The 18862-nt window shown below is 42.0% G+C and overlaps 1 protein-coding gene across 2 annotated transcripts in view; it reads right to left on the bottom strand.

The window, feature by feature from the left end:
• nvl (nuclear VCP like) overlaps window positions 1–18862 on the bottom strand; it is a 74288-nt gene that overhangs the window by 38667 nt on the left and 16759 nt on the right. For both annotated transcript variants that reach the window (XM_084321340.1, XM_084321339.1), the window contains exons 14-17: window positions 16374–16755; window positions 13739–13960; window positions 9947–10051; window positions 9538–9600 (exon numbers count right to left, since the gene is read on the bottom strand). In XM_084321340.1, coding sequence (XP_084177466.1) covers window positions 9538–9600; window positions 9947–10051; window positions 13739–13960; window positions 16374–16755 — 772 coding nt within the window. The remainder of the gene's footprint in view (window positions 1–9537; window positions 9601–9946; window positions 10052–13738; window positions 13961–16373; window positions 16756–18862) is intronic.

Genomic DNA, 18862 nt, shown 5'->3' with positions numbered 1-18862 from the left:
CTATGCACAAAAGCGAAACCTAGTTTTCTGGGTTTTTACTGACATTGTGTGTTAATTTACACGTAAACAACCTTGTGGTCAACCTTGCCTCCAAGTTGCGACAGAGAATTAGCTGCCTATACAGAAACAGCTTTCCTTTGATTAGTAGGAAGAGAGTTGTCGAAGCAGTTTTCTCATCAGTCTTATGTATGGTGATATAAGTTATAGGCATGCTATGCTATGGCCTCAACCCTTAAATCACTGGACTCGGTCCATCACTCTGCTTTCAGATTACGTTCAATAATTTATAGAAATGTAAAACTGTAATAGACAATTCCTTGACTCCTCTTGTTTTCTTCCCTAGGTCTCTCATTTTCATCTCTGTTTAACTGGTGGTATGATATGGTTACCGCTATTAGCATAATGTTTAAGGTTCATTTTGGTTATGACTGAAATAAAAGGGCTACTGGATTTTGCTAGAAGCATATTTGGCTGCAGAGCCGCAGAGCCAGTGGCTCTTTCAGGTCGTTCAGCCGTTTGGTGGGGGGGCGCTGTTGAGCGGGCCTGTGACCAGACCTGAAAGAGCCACTGGCTCTGCGGCTCTGCAGCTGCATGCTATTTCGCAAATCCACTGCTGCAGCCGTCCTCCCGTCGTTATCATAACACTACACACATATCATAATGTTTACAGCAAACTGTAGTTGATCACCAGGTATGTTTTATTAACGTAGAATAATTCATATAAGAAAAACGATAGGTAAGATCTCTTACCTTTCTCCACTGGTTAAAAATGCCAGGAACTGAAATTGAAACTTGCTGTGCGCCGCGGTGATATGTGTTTATTATGAAATGACAATTGCGTGTTGACACGCCCAGTGCGCCCAGTGCGCGAAGCCTCCTAAATAACTTTTTCCAGTTTGCACATATCTATTATCTATGACTAATTCGATCTATTTTTAGGGGCAAATGCGATTGAAATAGTCGCGCTGTGGTTACATGACGTCATTGCTATTTTAGAGCTGCCCTACCGGTTACACGGTATAGTCAAAATCCATACCGTAGAGCAAATTCATACCGCTTATACCGTATACCGTTTATACCGTATACCGTTTATACCGTCCACCCCTATATATCAGTGGCGAATTCTCAGGGCCTTCAAGGTATTCAGAGAAGGCCCTGTGAGCCTCAGAAGAAAGAAAATATGAATTTTAAAAATTACTTTTTTAATTTTTTTTTTTAATCAAATGTATTAAAATAGTTTGTGTCGCTAATCTGTTAAAACCGCACTGTTTCACTCGCCATAGTTGTTTTCGACCCATTCACTGCGCATTAGAGCGTTTTTGTACAGGAGAAAATAACAGCCAATCGGAGATTTCTTTTCACAAGTCTCTGGGCAGACTTTCCTCCATCGGGTATTCTAGCTCGACCTGCCCAAGAAACCTTAACAGGAGGCCAGGTGTGGAGTGACAGTTTGATCAGCCAATCACATTTGGAGCTGTAGTCAATGGGCGTAGTCTTTTAGATGCCAAAGTATTCTAGAGTCTGGCTGCGTCGGCCAATCAGAGCGCAAAACGGCAAACGCGAGTGAGTGAACTATCAAGCAAGACAACACGAGACAAACTGAAACATGGCAGCAGCAAATGATACCGTCGATGTTGTTGCGGATTTATTAACAGTTCCCTTTTCAAGAAGAACATTCAATGAAAAGATGGACATTGTCAAAAAAGGCCGCCCAACCCCAGAAGGACTGGAAATCAGCCAGGCATCAAAGGCCGGTTACGAGCGACATTTCCAGGCTAGCAATTGGAAACGGTACCCCTGGATGACTGGCTCGGTTTCACGGAAGAAGCTTTTCTGCTGGGAATGTTTGTTGTTTGGGACCGACAAGGGTGCGTGGAACTTTAGAGGCTTCGATAACCTTACCTGTTTAACAAAGTCTGCACAAAAGCATGAAGGCTCGGCAAGTCACCTTAAGGCAACAATTAGTCTGAAAACATTTGGAGACGCAAGGATTGATTTACAGCTGGATGAACAGAGACGGAGAGAAACAACGATGCACAACGAAAAGGTAAAAAAAAATCGGGATATTTTAAAACGGCTCATACACTGCGTGGTTTTCCTAGGGAAACAGGAGATGGCTTTCAGGGGCCATGATGAGAGTGGAACATCTTTGAACCGGGGGAATTACCTGGAGCTTTTGTCATTTTTAGCAGAATATGATCCAGCTTTGCACTACCATCTGACCACTTCCAAGGTATTTATTGGAACCTCAAGTCAAATACAGAACGATTTGATAAGTGCTGTTGCTGATGTGATGAATGACGAATAGCTCTAATGCTGGATGAAACGTCCGATGTGAGCAATGCTGCACAGCTGTCGATTGTTCTTCGTTATGTAACAGACGGTGGCGTAAAAGAGAGGTTCATTAAATATGTGGATGTGTCGGGGGGCAAAACAGCAGAAGAGGTTGCAACCCTGGCTCTTAATTTCTTGGAGGAATATGCATGCACAGATAAACTTGTAGCGCAGTGTTACGATGGTGCACCCGTTATGGCCTCGGGACTAAACGGTGTCCAAGCCAAAGTGAAGGAAAGGGTCCCCGATGCGCTTTTCATACACCGTTATGCACATGTCCTTAATTTAGTTTTATCTCAAGGTGTAAAAAAAATTCAAGAATGCAAAATCTTCCTCTCACACCTGTCTTCCATGGCCGCGTTCTTTACTAAATCGCCCAAACGTACGCAAGTGCTTGACCAGATGTGTCAAAGGCGACTGCCACGAGTTGCACCAACTAGGTGGAATTTCACATCAAGATTGGTTTGCACTGTATTTGAACAGAAAGATGCTCTTAAGGACGTGTTCCAGTACATAGTTGACCACCATGAGGAATTTGACGATACTGCTACAGGCGGTGCTGATGCTCATATATCATACTTGAGCACCTTTGAATTTAGCTTTTTAATTTCAACATTTTACGAAATGTTTTCCCATGCAGATGTTCTTTTTGACATTTTGCAGAGCAAGTCATTTGACATGCAGTTTTGTTTGGCTCGGGTGGACGAGTTTTGCATTCGCATTGAGGAGCAGAGGCCACGTTTTGAGCAACTCTATGACGAGACAGTGAACACCACCGGTGTGCCACCTGGGCGCAGAGCGTGCGGAGATCCACGTACATACTACAAGAAGGTGCATGATGCAAAGATTGGTTTTATCGGGTATCACAGTAGCTAAAAAACTGATCGCATCACGTTGGTTTCAACCGGAAAAAATGTGCCGGAAAGTGTGGTTTCTTACATATCTCGATGTGATATATCAAGAAATATCTACAGCAAGAATTCTGGGGCTCAATGAATCCAAAATGTCAATGTGGTTAGAAGTGGTGGAGAGAATAAAAGCTAGCCTATAATGGTAGTGTCTGGTTAGGAGTGAGGGATAATGGAGGTACTATCCAAGAGGGGGTCCGGGAGGGGGGGGTTTGAGCTGGAGCATATGTGTGTAGGGTTTTAGAAAATAGGTATTAGGGGTATATTATATACTAACATTTATATAATTGTAACTTCGCTGGATATACACTGTATACGGTTAAAATGTTATTATTGACTATTTTTGTTTTATCCTGTTTCTGTACTTGCATATATTTTAACCACCTTTACTGAAAGTTTCATTATACATTGTGTGTTGAGTACTGACTTTTAATAAGTTTTGTTTTGCAATAATAAAAAAAAAAAAAAAAAAAAAAGGTGCATGATGGCATTATTGACAATATTCTAAATCAAATGACAACTCGTTTTAAAGATCACGAAAAGCTTTCATTCCTTTCCCTTCTGGATCCCACGCAGTTCACCATCTACAAGAAAACGTTCCCTGAAACTGCTTTCACAAGCCTGACTGACAGCTACGGGCCGCGTTTTGACTTGCCACGGCTGAAAACCGAACTCGGTGTCATGTATTCTATGGCAGATTTTCAGGGAAAGGACCCATCTGACCTTCTTCTATTTCTTCAACAAAAAAAACTCAGTGAAAGCATGAAGCAGCTATATAAACTGACGTGTTTAGTTGTAACTATCCCTGTCACCACCTCAACCGTGGAAAGGACATTTTCTGCCCTCAAGCGCATTAAAACATATGCGAGGAATACAACCGGACAAGCCCGACTCTCTGCATTATCCTCCATGTCAATTGAAAAAGAAATGCTCCTGGATCTGAAAAGGACTGATCAACTGTATGACCGGGTCATTGAAAAGTTCACCCAAACGGACAGGAGGATGGATTTCGTCTTCAGGTGAACCACGTCAAAATGGTGAGTGAAACAAATTAATTTATATTGATTATATTGATCTGCCGCTGCGCATTTTATTTCCACACAAATATATGTCTGTCTTGAAATATTGGCTGGGCTGCTGTGCGTTTCATTTGGTAATTCTTGACTTGATCTTTCTTTGCATACCGTAACTTCCCTCTAAGCACAATTTGAATTGTATTAAAATAGTTACATTTGTTTCGTTGTTGAGTCACCATGCATGTCTAATAATGACAACTCGCTGGGAGGCGGAGATCGGCATTGGTTTCAGCGATCACGCAACGTTGAACCACGCGATAATGTTGCCGTCTCTCTCTGCTTTCTCAATTCTTCGCTTGATATAATTAATACAAATGTCCAATATAACGGAATTCGTTAGCTCATACAAATGTGATTATAACAGACTGCTGTTTAGTGTCGGGCCGACTGCCCACAGAACGGTCTATTTTATTTCAAGTCAGCAGCAGCAGCACGGAGTATCGAGGGACTTATTTTATTTGGAATATAATATTAATAATATATAATATTATGAAGGCCCGGTTAACTCCGGTACGCTTCGCCACTGATATATATATATATATATATTAGGGATGCACCGATCCAACTTTTTCAGTCCCGATACCGATACTTGGGTATCGGCCAATACCGATACCCATTGTCCAAATATTTTTTCAAAAAAAGTTAAAAAGATTAAATTTAATCCACATTTATTTATTTTTTTATATATATATATTTTAAGAATTGTAAAGGATCACAAGTGTGTTTTTGATTTGTTGTAAACAAAGACAGAAAATAAACTTCATTCAATTAACACTATGGTCGCCAAAAACGCCGTAGCACGTCTTTCCCCGCCATGCTCATTCTGCCAAAGACGCCGTACCACGTCTTTGATATCAATATTTCAAAAATCTGTGATCGAAATCATATTTCTCCCCCGGAGACTTGAGGTCTACTGTTGATCCCCTCTCAACTCTCCAACGGTTCAAGAGCGCCATCTGGTGGCCGATCGGCGGATCGCCCAGAGCGGAAACAGGAAATGGAAGCTGGTGCTCATTTCAATTTGGTCCGATCACTCGGTAATAGTCCCAGGACTCAAGCTAGACACAACGGATAGCAATCAGTTACCAATAACTCGATAAACAACATGATTTGGACGTATATACTATTATACAACCTGGAAATGGATCGCATATTTCTACATCCCATAATAGGAATATTTCTGTTCCACGCTCATCGCCCAACGCTATGAGGAAGCTACGGTAAGATTCAGCGTTATTTTTTAACGTGTTCGATACTAACTGCTCTAATGATCATATCACCCACACTAGATGAATCATCTAACGTTGGCCACGGAATTATAAACGACCCCCCCCCCCCCATCCGGTCAACATCAGATGATAAGTAGTAACTTCTAGAAGCACGTCGATTTGAATTTTTTTATCTCGCGCAGATTCCTATCAAACTGATCATCAATATAATGCATTTGGGGCTATAAATCACGTTCTGGAGAAAGCTGCATAAAACGATAAAAACACTTATACTTTAGACCGTATTTTAGTATGAATATGTGAATGAAAAAGTATAACGTTGCTACACCCTGAACAATAGATACTTGACGTTGAATGGGCCATAGTAATGTCAATTTAGCAATACAATTTAAAAAGTTATAGCCCTGCAAAGAAGTTAAACATCCCCATAGACAAATAGAGCTGGCGGAGGATGGTATATTAAGAATATAAGCCTGGCGACCAAAGTGTTAATAAACTGTATGCCTCACTGTCACTGTGTGGAAGAGACTGGGATCATTATTTTGTGCAAGGCAACATCAGGTTTGACTTAAAACATTACTTTCCTAACTTAGTGAAACTAAATGTAACAAATTAACACAGATATAAATGTACTGAATGGTTATTTCTTATTTTATTTATTATATATTATATTTATTTATATCGGAGCATCCCTAATATATATATATATCCCTAATATATATCCCTATACTAATACCGTACTTTTCGGACTATAAGCCGCGGCTTTTTTCCCCATTTTTCGACCCTGCGGCTTATATAACGGTGCGGCTTATATGTGGACAAAACCCGAAAATCGAAATATTGCTTTTTTTACTGCATTGAAATGTTATTTATCTGTTCCCTTATTTGCTAAACTTAATACAACTTGTAAATGAGTTAATGTTATTTGTCCGACAGTATTGTGTCCCAATGGGAGTCATTCTCTGTAGAGGTGGGAACTTAAAGCTCAATATAAGAACGGCCATGCACCACCACTCACAGAATCGAGAAAGAGCAATCAATCTATCAATCCTTTCCGTGTCCGGGCCGGGTGAGGTTTCCCATGTTGAGTCAAATTAAGCCACAGGCTCCACTCCTTACATATGGAAATTAAACATTAAAACACATGCGGCTTATAGTCCAGTGCGGCTTATATATGTACACATCATTCAATTTAGCTGCTGCGGCTTATAGTCAGGTGCGGCTTATAGTGCGAAAAGTACGGTATATATATATATATATATATTAGGTACACAGAAGCCACGGTTCGGTACAACAGGAAAAAAACGTATAATTATATATTTATAATAATTATTATTAAATGTATTTATCTTTTATTAAGTTATACTTCGTTCCACCTAGGCTTGCCGGGGTAGTCGGTGATACCGGTGTCATTCTGTGTGCAGGCATCCACTCCACTGAGTAAATGAATTGCCTACTGCTCCGCCCCCACCGGTGTATGCTTTTTAAGTTTCAGTTTCACTTCTAGAGTAGATTTAACTTCACATGAAGCAGAGAAAGACTCTAGAGAAGAGATGACATGTTACACAACAATGGCAGAGGATTTATCAATATTTTGGATTTAAACACCGCAGCAGCTCGACTGGAGAGGAGCTCAGCAAAAGTATGTTTTTTTTCTCTCGGATCAACTGTGAGTGAAAGTCACATGGAATAGATTTGGTGTGGGTGTGTGTGTGTGTTATTTGGCGAACAAGAAAAGGACGAACATTTTCAGTAATGACCCTGCTGTGTTACAAACATATATTTTGGGAAGGGGTGAATTTGGAATTAAATTCTGCATGCAAAAAAACGTGCGTTCCGTTAGTGGTTAACGTACCGTTGCATTCGTTCGGTACACAGCGCATACTGAACCGAAGGTCCAGTAGACCAGTACTGAAATGGTTCGGTACGGATTAGGGCTGACTTTCGAATTTCTTTTTGGAATTCGAAGCTTCGGGGCCGAGATTCGCAAAAATATCTCTTTTTTAGCATTTTTACAGCTTTATTGATCACGCAGGACCAACAGAGGAGAGGGCGAACGGGAGGAGAGGTGGGGAAGACATGCGACAAATAACAACGGGAGCTGGGATCAAACCCGGGTCAGCCGCGTAGGTGCGCAAGGCACTATGGTATGCGCCACGAGAGCGCCCCTGAGATTAGATTTGACCTCGAAGCTTCGAGATAAAAAAAATTTTAATAAAAATAATTAATTCTTATTTTTTTTTATGTTGTGGGACTTGTACAGCACTTTGTTCAACTTTGTCAGTGCTGTAAAGTTTAAACCTTTTTAAATCTTAGACAAACGAAACACTTTGCTTTCATGAAATATTGTAAGCAGTCATTTGAGGCTTTATAAAAGCAGCACAATGAACACAAATCTGTCAGTGCCAAGTCCGACCTCATCTTAAATAACAAACAGCATTGCTTGTTGTAGTTAACACATTAATTGCCAATAACGAGTGTACTCGTTATTGGCCGCCATGCGTTGAGTGCCAACAACATTTTTATGATCATTATTTCTTTTATTCGCTATTGGCATTCATAATTCATCCAGGAAGCCTCCGGGAGCCAGCTGGACCCTGTCTGATATTGCAACGCCTCAATACCGCCGCCTGGTGGATTTCGGGTAGGGATGGGAATCGAGAACCGGAACCGCTTTTTCTTCACCAGACGCATCGGCCAGAGGTAAGAGGAATCTAACATTATTTCCAGCTCGATTGTCCATTTATTTCATTGCAATCTGTCCGATCAACGTATGGTGTCTTACTAAAGAAAGCCGTTAGTGACAATCAAGGAATCATAAACGCCCCCCCCTTCCTTCACGCATGGAGCATAATGTATAGCGATCATATGCATTTGACGGAACGCCAATCGATAATGTATAATACGCGTCGGGGCCTATAGCGCACGTTCTAGGAATTACTGCTATACAGTCTAAAAACACTTATATTCTCGATGGATCCCACATCCGGAACGATGATACCCGATGTTGAATGGGCCATAGTAATGTCGATATAGCTATAATATTTAAAAGATTATAGCCCTGCAAAGAAGGTGAGCCACTCCATAGGCTTACAGCACTGGCAGAGAGTGGTAAAGATGGGCATACTGCATGGCACCCAATGTGTTAACAAAGAGAGGCAGAGTTGATTTTGCAAAAAAAAAGAATTATAGATTCAAATTTTATTTTCATATTCATATTCGAATCCCATGCCCATCGAACAAAGCTTCGAAGTATTTAAGACAGCCCTAGTACGGATACATGTACCGTTACACCCCTAATATATATCATCTGTCTCACTGGTGATTCCCACCCCTAACTGACTAGAGCTCCATCCGTCTCACTGGTGATTCCCACCCCTAACTGACTAGAGCTCCATCTGTCTCACTGGTGATTCCCACCCCTAACTGACTAGAGCTCCATCTGTCTCACTGGTGATTCCCACCCCTAACTAACTAGAGCTCCATCTGTCTCACTGGTGATTCCCACCCCTAACTGACTAGAGCTCCATCCGTCTCACTGGTGATTCCCACCCCTAACTGACTAGAGCTCCATCTGTCTCACTGGTGATTCCCACCCCTAACTGACTAGAGCTCCATCTGTCTCACTGGTGATTCCCACCCCTAACTAACTAGAGCTCCATCTGTCTCACTGGTGATTCCCACCCCTAACTGACTAGAGCTCCATCGGTCTCACTGGTGATTCCCACCCCTAACTGACTAGAGCTCCATCGGTCTCACTGGTGATTCCCACCCCTAACTGACTAGAGCTCCATCTGTCTCACTGGTGATTCCCACCCCTAACTAACTAGAGCTCCATCTGTCTCACTGGTGATTCACCCCTAACTAACTAGAGCTCCATCGGTCTCACTGGTGATTCACCCCTAACTAACTAGAGCTCCATCGGTCTCACTGGTGATTCCCACCCCTAACAGTTCTGACTAGAGCTCCATCGGTCTCAGTTTGACTCACCATGTTAAGCAGCTCTGGGCCCTTGACAGAGATGAAGTTGAGGCCCGACTCATTGGCCACCGCCTGCCAGGAGACACACAACAACAACAACAACAACATAGGGCAGCACTGTCACAGACCAGTTAAGTGTTCATTCCATCATTGCAGTGTACAGACTTCCAAGTTTTCTTTTTTTGTGAATGTTCCCGACAAATAAGGGCGCAAATAAGTCTAAACAAATACGTTAAAAGCACAATACTACCCGTGTACACAATACTACCCGTGTACACAATAGTACCCGTGAAAGGATTATTACAAGATTTGTTAAAAATGCACAATGATGCCAAATATACAATTCGATTTGGAATAAATCAAGTATTCTTGACTAATATAATTGGTTAGAACCAGGCTGAGGTAGAGGGGGTTGTACCTTGGCCAAGAGGGTCTTCCCACAGCCTGGGGGTCCAGCAAGCAACACCCCTGCTGGAGCACTGAGCCCCAGGGCTTTGAACTGCTCTGGATTACGCACTGGGGCCTGAAGGATGGATGGACACACACACAAACACACACACACACACACACAACAAACAACAAACAGATCTTATTCAGCTCAGTGGCACAATGACAGTATTCATCCTTGGAGTCAGCAGAATGCGACCGGCAGAGACCCAGGTCAGATGTGGACCAGCTGAGAGCAGGGTGCGGACCGAGTCGCCACAGAACTATTGATTTCTATCCTTTGTGGCATTAACCTCAGTAGAAAACCAACATGCTGAGGGTAAAAGTGATCCTGAGAGTTCATATAATGCCCTGATATTGGAATTAGAAGACCAGATAAATCATTGATTGATTGCGAGGGAAAAACAGTTGTCACCGATCAACATGCTGCCATAAATCTCTACTTGCTCCGTTTATTAGACTATGTCCACTTTTTACAACAGCGCGTAAAAAGCAAGGAGTTACTGTTATCACTGCGTCTATGTGTCAGTAACCACGATACCGTGAGCATTTCTTATTATATTATATTCAACTGCATTGTCATCATATTGCACAAGCAAAAACAATGGAAAGAAGTTGGCATCTAACCAGAGTGCAAAGGTAACATAAAGGACATTAACAATATATAAGTAATTCAAATGGAATACCGTATATATACAGTATATATGAGTAAATGGTAAATGGCTGTATTTATATAGCGCTTTTATCCAAAGCGCTTTACAATTTGTTACTCACATTTTACCCATTCACACACCCGACGGCAGAGGCAATCATGCAAGGTGCCAACCTGCTCATCAGGAGCAATGGACCTGTCTCAAAACCCTGCCCTCTTTTCTTGATCCTCCAATCACAGCTGTCGCTTACCTCTGACTTCCTCGTACAAACAAAGTGTGATTGGAGGATCAAGAAAAGGGGCAGGGTTTGAGATAGGTCTATTGGGGGTTAAGTGTCTTGCTCAAGGACACTGCCCGGGAGCGTCTATATTAATGCCAGCGCAAGAGTGTTTCCGCGTTTCTCTGATTGGCCACAACGCCCATGTGACCGCGGCTTATTGCGGCGCGCAGCAGAGCGGAAATAGGCTGCTGCTCCGGCGAAAGAAAGACAGGCATTCTATTGCCATGCTCTGCGACAAACTCTAACCTTAACCAACTCCGAAAGAATGCCTAAACTTAACCGGCGAAAGAAAGACAGGCATTCTATTGCCACGCTCCAAGACAAACTCTAACCTTAACCAACTCCGAAAGAATGCCTAAACTTAACCGGCGAAAGAAAGACAGACGCTAGTTACGTTTATATAGAGAGATGATAAATTAATTCAACGTAAAAATTAAATAAAAATTAAGTGATTCGAACTTGTCACCAACTGACCGCAGGCTCCACAGCAAGCTGAGGAACGAGTTGAGCTAACAGTCGATGTTAAAACAGGGGGGATTACGGCTGCATAATGCCGCGGCAACCTATGCGCCGCTGCCGCTCTGCTCTGCCGCGGGGCGTGCTAGGCGTTGTCACGTGGGGCGTCACGGCCAATCAGAGAAACGCGGAAGCACTCTTGGGCTGGCATTAATATATAAGCTGCCCGCATGGAGCGGGAATTGGACCTGCGGATTACCAGACGACTGCTCTACCTCCCGAGCCACTGTCGCCCCAGAGTACTACTGAGTAAATAGATACAGGTATAATACTCTATGGTAGTAAGCCATACTGGCCAGTGGTATAACTAGTAAGGGTAGGTAAGGCATATACAGACAGATATAGTATATACAGGTATATTCAGACAGATGTGGATAAATATATACAAGTCATATATGATAATGGCTATGATAAAAAGGTATATGGGAAGACTATAGTTTGAGGTAGATAGTTATGATTACACTGTAAGGCAATTGTAGATAGAAAAGGCAGTAGATGGGTATATCCAATTAGGCTACAAGTTGGTGGATTGGTTGACAGTCAGCCATGGACCTGCACTAGCCATGCTAGTGTGTTGTTTTGACAAAGAAACTGCTGCAGCCAGAGACGCACTGGAGCATGCCCTACAGGGATGCTATGAAGTAAATAACCTATCCGGGTAATAACACTAGCTGACAGTTTATGGGATGCAGGGGTTTATTTAGTTTATTCAGGGAAGTTGAGCCACACTTCATGCAGTGTATGAGGGGATTGCCGGTATGTATGCTCACAAGGTGAACAACTTTTTGTCAAGTTGAATAATCATGTTGGTTAAGTGTATTTACTTTACAGGATCTGATCAAAGACTAAAAAGTGTGGGGGCAAGTGTGTCGAGTTATGTTATATGTTGATAATGGTGAGATGAAAGTTGAATAAGCTTCAAATGCTTTCAATATTGTAAGCATATTGTAGCAGTGGCTGAGTGGATCTGAGCACCACAGGCACGATGGATCTGCTCTATGTCATTCTCAGTTGACCGGCGTCTAACCTGCCCGCTCTACTTCGACTGGATCCGAGTGGTTCTCCTGCCCCCTGGGTCTAACCATGCAGGCTCTACTTCCACTGGATCCGAGTGCTTCTCCTGCCCCCTGGGGAATGTGACTTTGAGCCTTCATCTTATTTTCATACCAGCTCTCGTATCCCTATGCTTTTTTGTTCTTAGCTCTATTTTATTTAAAAATGTACTTTAGATACTATTGCTACAATGTACCGGTATATGCGTTTCATTACATGTATACATTTCTTATATCAGTGGCGCTAAAATTGAAGATTTTTCACTCCATAGATTAATTTATTTTAATGCTTTAAATAATTTAAATTAATCTCCAAAGTGACAGCTCTAGTACCGTATATACTATATATATACCAATTATTTGCTTATTCTATTCTCCATCCATCCATCATCCATAGCAACACTAGAATATCACCGACAGGGGGATCCCCTTTGAATTGCTCATCTGAGGTTTCTCCCCACCACAGCGTCTGTGGTGATTTTTTCTTCCTATTGCTAGGTTTTAGGGAGTCGTTCCTCATCTTCATTGGGGAACGTCTGGGGGTGTTGTGCGGATTTTATGGTGGTTTTTGTTCTGGATCTATTGTGATGTTTCTTCTTGACCTGTAAAGCCCATGGGGGCAACTCCTTGCGATTTTGGGGCTATACAAATACATTTGATTTGATATTAAAGCATATGTTTCTTACTTCCGTATTATCCACATCAAACCTTTTTTGAGACGATCAACAGAGGGAAAGCTTTGTTATTCATGCACAGGCTCGGTTAACAGGTGAATTGTGGTTTTGAACAGTGTGAAGCCAAAGAAACTAGTGGGTCACCATATGACAAACTACCGGCACTAGTTTGTTTGAATCAAGCCTGGTACACAGTGTAAGACTTACTCATTCTGGGTCCTTCCTTGGCGGAAAACCCATACTTTTGGAACTGATGGACAAGTCACCATGCTTTAGCAAACCTTTTTATTTCTACAAACACATAATGTTGCCGGGTCCTCAACCTTTCTAGTATATCTTTTTTGGAATGTTTTTTTCAGAATACTATCTTAGAATTCTACCATTCATCAGCTTTCAATGGCCAGTAGCAAGCATTGTTAGAATGTTCACTTCTCAAAATTAGAATCTTATATGGGAGATTGTACGCCTGAAAGGGGGAAAACTCTCTCGCTCTAATTATCTAATTGAGAATAATTATTGAGCCAAAGCTACGATCGTCTTCAATGTCTTGGCTTGGCGTTTTGGTTTGAGACGGTGACGATGTCCTACCAGTATAGCCATGGTCAGCTCCTCACGGATGTCGTGCAGAGCCCCAACGTCCTCCCAGGTGACGTCCGGCACCGTGGCGAAGCCCTCACGCTTGGCAGAGGGCTGGACGCTGGCCAGGGAGCCCTGGAAGTCCGACATGAGGATACACAGGTCTGCCAGCTGCTCCTCTGACAGCGTCTCAGTGCTCTTCAAAAGCTGCAGCAGGCGCCACAGCTCCCCGTGCTGGACAGGACATAAAGAGACATGACAAGGTAGGTTTTAAAATGGCTGGATTTTCTTTTAGAATATTTGGATTCCAGGCTTTATTATGATTATTGCTACACCCTAACACCCCTACTGGGTTAACTTAGGACAGGCAGTAAAAGGCAGTTCATGAAAGGAGTCTAGTTCTAGGGCTAGCTCATCTACGATTTAAACATTTCGGCTAATGATATATAGATCGAATTCAAGGTTATAGTCAATGAGGTTTTTGTGCCCAAGGATCAATATATTGACAAACCAACATAATAATGCTCTGAAAGAACACCATGACACAATACAGCAACTCCAAGCACAAGAACCGTGGGCCTGGTCTACAAGATACACTACACCACTAAGATACCCATGTACTAGGGGTGTAACGGTACACAAAAATCATGGTTCGGTACATACCTCGGTTTAGAAGTCAGTTCGGTGCGGGTTTTCGGTACAGTGGGGGAAAGTTTGGCTTTCCATGTTCCACTCAGGGGTGATGTAGTGTGCAGTAACTAATTGTACTTGTAGGGCTGTCAACGAATATTCTATATTGAAATTAATAATTGATTTGTTAAATAAAAAATAAAAAAAGAATTATATTAGATTGTGAAAAAAAAACAGCCCCCGGTGGGCGGTTGTTACTTAGTGGTTAACATACCGCTGTATTCGTTCGGTACACAGCTATACTGAACGGTTCGGTACGATTACGCATACCTTTACACCCCTACCATGTACCTGTCGAAATACTTCCTAAAAGGTCAGTGAAGTCCACGACCACAACACCAGAGGGAGTTCCACAAATCACGTTCAACCTAGATTCGGCTCAAACAAGGGACTAAACACGTTTTGCAATTATGCCACAATAATGTGGAACGCCCTACCCACAGCTAGGGCTGGGCGATTACTCGATATTATCGATTAATTCGAATGAATGATTTAGTACGATTTTGAAAAATTTAAATCGATTTAAAAAAAAAATAGTGATGTTTGGTGAAAGTTAGATTTGCACTTTATTAATCGCAATAGGGAAATTCATTCTTGTTTGATGATCAAGAGGCACCTTTTATTTGTTTTAAGTGAAGTTTGGTGAAAAAGCAAGTTATTGCACTATTAATCCCAATAGGGACATTCATCTTTGTTTGATCAAGAGTAACCTTTTATACAGTGTTTCCCACAGGATTTTCAGAGACTATGGGGGGTGAACCTCCGACCCTCTAGGGGGGTCCGGGGGCATGCCCCCCATAACTTTTTTTTTTGTACATTTTAAAGTTAAATGCATCAATCTGGTGCACTTTGAGAGCAAAATAAAGAGGCTAGATCTATGATGATGAACGTTGTGCTCAAAACACAAAATCGACTAGACTAGCGCTTCCCAATCCTCTCCTCGAAGCACCCCAGCCGTTCAATGTATTTGTTAAATTCCACCACCAGCACACCTGATTCAACTTAACTAGCCCTTTATTAGTTGAATCAGGTGTGCTGGTGGTGGAATTTAACAAATACATGGAATGGCTGGGGTGTTACAAGGAGAGGTTTGGGAACCACTGGATTAGAGCATACATTTGAGCCATCAAAGAAATTAAGCAAAAGTGGTTACCTGTGTTGAACTGGTTTATTTTTTAGAAAATAAAAAAAATATAGTGGATTACTATTACGACTACTACCAATACTACTGATACATCCCTATTGGCAAACTTTATATTTAAAAAAATAAACCCTGTTTATATATATTATATAGTATTATTTTTTTTTAAAGTGAAGATTGGTGAAAGTTAGGTTTGCACTTCAATCCCAATAGGGACATTAATATAATATAACTTTATATGTATATGTTGTGTCTGTCCACTATGTTTGTTAATTTGTCATCTCTCCCCCCTCAACCTTTGTCAAATAAAAACAAAGGTTATTTGAAAGATTTCCTTGGCGTTTCTAGTTTTCAAGAGAAAAAAAATCTATTAAAATCGTAAATCGGATTTAAAAAAAAATAATCTGGGATTTTATTTTTAGGCCATATCGCCCAGCCCTACCCACAGCCGTAAAGGAATGTGAATCCCTCCCCTCCTTCAAAACCGCTATCAAAGAGCACCTACAGGTGGCTACAATTATAAACTGGCCCCGGTAAATGTCAAAATGGCCCCTCCAATGTACAGTTTCTTCCCCTTCGGATGTATATATTTTTTTATGATCTCTTTCTTACACAGTACTGTATATTTGTATGTCACAAATGTCCTGATGAATTGAAAATGGAGGACCCTTATGTAAACAAGACAAAAGTATTTGTCTGGTCTTCATCCTCTTAGCAGTTGTTAGTATTGAGCTGTACTGTATTGTACCCATTCTGCAATCTGTTAATAAAGTGTTCAATCATTCAATGAATCAATCAGAAGAGCATCTTCCTTACCTCCAAGGGTTCCAGAGTATCTGGTTGTCGGAGCTCAGTGTCTCCCTGAAGCACCTGGCTGAAGTCTGTCATCTCCTGGCTTTCCATGCTAACGGAGGAGTTACCATCTTGTATGGGCCCTAAAACACCCCTTTCCCCACCAGGAGGCTCCTGAGGACCCGATCCCTGTAGAAGAGGAGGTTGGTCTGACATCGTCTTCACCTGGTTCCGACCCTGGAACTGACCATGCATCTCGAGCAGGACCCGGTTGACGGCAGACATGGCAGCTTCGCGGCACAGCGCCATGAGGTCGGCGCCCACATAGCCAGGGGTGAGTCGTGCCAACTGCTTGTAGTCAAAGTCCTCTGGGAGCTTCAGCTTCCGACACAGGGTCTTCAGGATCCTGAGAGAGCACAACAGTCATGGTTTCAATGGAAGCCAATATATACAGGGAAGTAATGCCCACCACAATTAAATTAGAGTTGCTGATTACCAGAAAAGGTACATCAGAATTAAATAGCACACTTCTACCCCTTATGCAAGCAATAAACATTTAGCAAATTCATTCTCTCTATATAAGTGTTTATTATGCAATTGCAAATGTTACAATCTCCACAGTTAGACCATCTACAGTTCTGGTTTTGCCTGTAGCAAAACGAATGAAACCTTCATCAGGAATACCCAGGCAGATCTCTAACCAACCTGAGTCAAGCACCTTCATAAGGAATACCCAGGCAGATCACTAACCAGTATTTCCCCTACCATTGCCTTGGCGGGGCGTTGCTGACCCGCCAAGTTTTAGAGTGATCCTGTGTAATCGCAGGAAACTCCAGCAAACAGCGCTTTACTGCATTTCATTATAAATCGTGCCATTTCTCGCCTGGATCAAGAATCATTCTGAAATCAATGCTAGATTATGAACCAGCGGTGCTCGAGTGTCCCCATGTGTTATAAACGTTACTCATGCCCGAGAAGGAAAACCTGGACCGGATTTCTTAGATCGACGTACAGCCCAAGCCAGCCCAAGCCAGAGGGTTTCCAATGATGTGCAATGCCGGCCACAAGGCGTTAGGCGGCGGTATTGGCCGTTTGCGATCTCAGAGCCATTCCCAATGATAACATCAGGCTGGATGGATGAATTATGAATAGATATAGCGAATAAAATAATTAACGATTAAAACCCGGTTTTTCTCGGGTTTGGCGCTCAAGCGATGGCGAGTTAACCCGACTTATCCCGGGTCTGGCGCTGAATGTGTTAAAAAAAATCGTTTTAATTTAATTTTTTTAAAGCTTGCTTCCCAGTAATGTTAGCGAGCTAGCTAAATTATACATAAATCGGTTTTCATATAAATCAAGCGTGGCACGGTCTACGGAGACGCAGAAAAAAGCTACCAAATCCATTCCGAGACAAGTCTGTCTCTCTCTCGCTCTCCTTCAAGTAGCCAAACGTTACACTATGAAAACTAACTGGATTAATGATATTCTAAAATCATCCGTCTGCTTAATGGGCGCTAAGCCATTCTCCCTTTCTGTGTGTGTGTGCGCGCGCCCGCCCGTCCCAACTCTGGTCTTTGGAAAGACCAGATGAGGTCAGAGGAGTTTGACAGTATTTACTGAGGATGGCCAGATATGTTGATATTTAAATTTAAAAAAAAATATTATACAGAGAGAAGCTTCAGCAGGTACAAAACGCTGCTGACCGACAAAAGAGAATCCCTCTCTGAGGAAAACACAAAGACCATCATGTATCACAATTGTGATGTCAGCCAGAGATGGGGAGAAGAATGAACCTTTAAAAAGGACATCTCTTTGAAAGAAATTACATTTGACATTTTTTTTTCTGATTTCTTTTAAACAAAAAAGTATTATTTTGTATTATTTAACTATTTAATTATTATTTAGTTATTGCACTGCACTGGCAGTTGAACTGCATTGAACTGAACTGAATTGAAAAAAGAAACCTCATAACTGCACTGGCACGGTTTGCAGATGTACTGTTATTAACTCTTTAATTGCCAGACCCAAGATATCTCGGGTTAACTCGCCATGTGTTGGATGCCAGACCCGAGATATCTCGGGTTTTGGGAGTTTTTTCTTTTATTCGCTATTTTTATTCATTATTCATCCATTGACCATTGTTGCCATAAGAAGGGATTTTGAGATTGCCAAAGTGCAATACCGGCTGCATCCTGCCAGATGGCAGTGTCGCCCACCCTTTGAAACCTTATATCTAACTCTGTGTTACACTCAAATGTCTCCGGGCGCTATATTTAGACGGAGTCGAGTAAGTCGCTTCATCCGACCATTTCAAAACGCATCTGGCACACTCTATCCATAAGTTGTGCCAAATTATGTCCGGGAGCAGATGGACACCAATACTGGAAATTGCAGTCAGACAATTAGAATATTCTTTTTGGAATACCACCGACCACAGGTAAGGACTATCTGACGTCAATTTCAGCTTGATCCAACAATGTTTTCATATCCATCCAGCTGATCGGCTTCTGTAG

This window comes from Notolepis coatsorum (genome assembly GCF_963971535.1).
Source record: "Notolepis coatsorum genome assembly, chromosome: 9".
Lineage (NCBI taxonomy): Eukaryota > Metazoa > Chordata > Actinopteri > Aulopiformes > Paralepididae > Notolepis > Notolepis coatsorum.
This window is presented reverse-complemented; position numbering and strand designations above follow the sequence as displayed.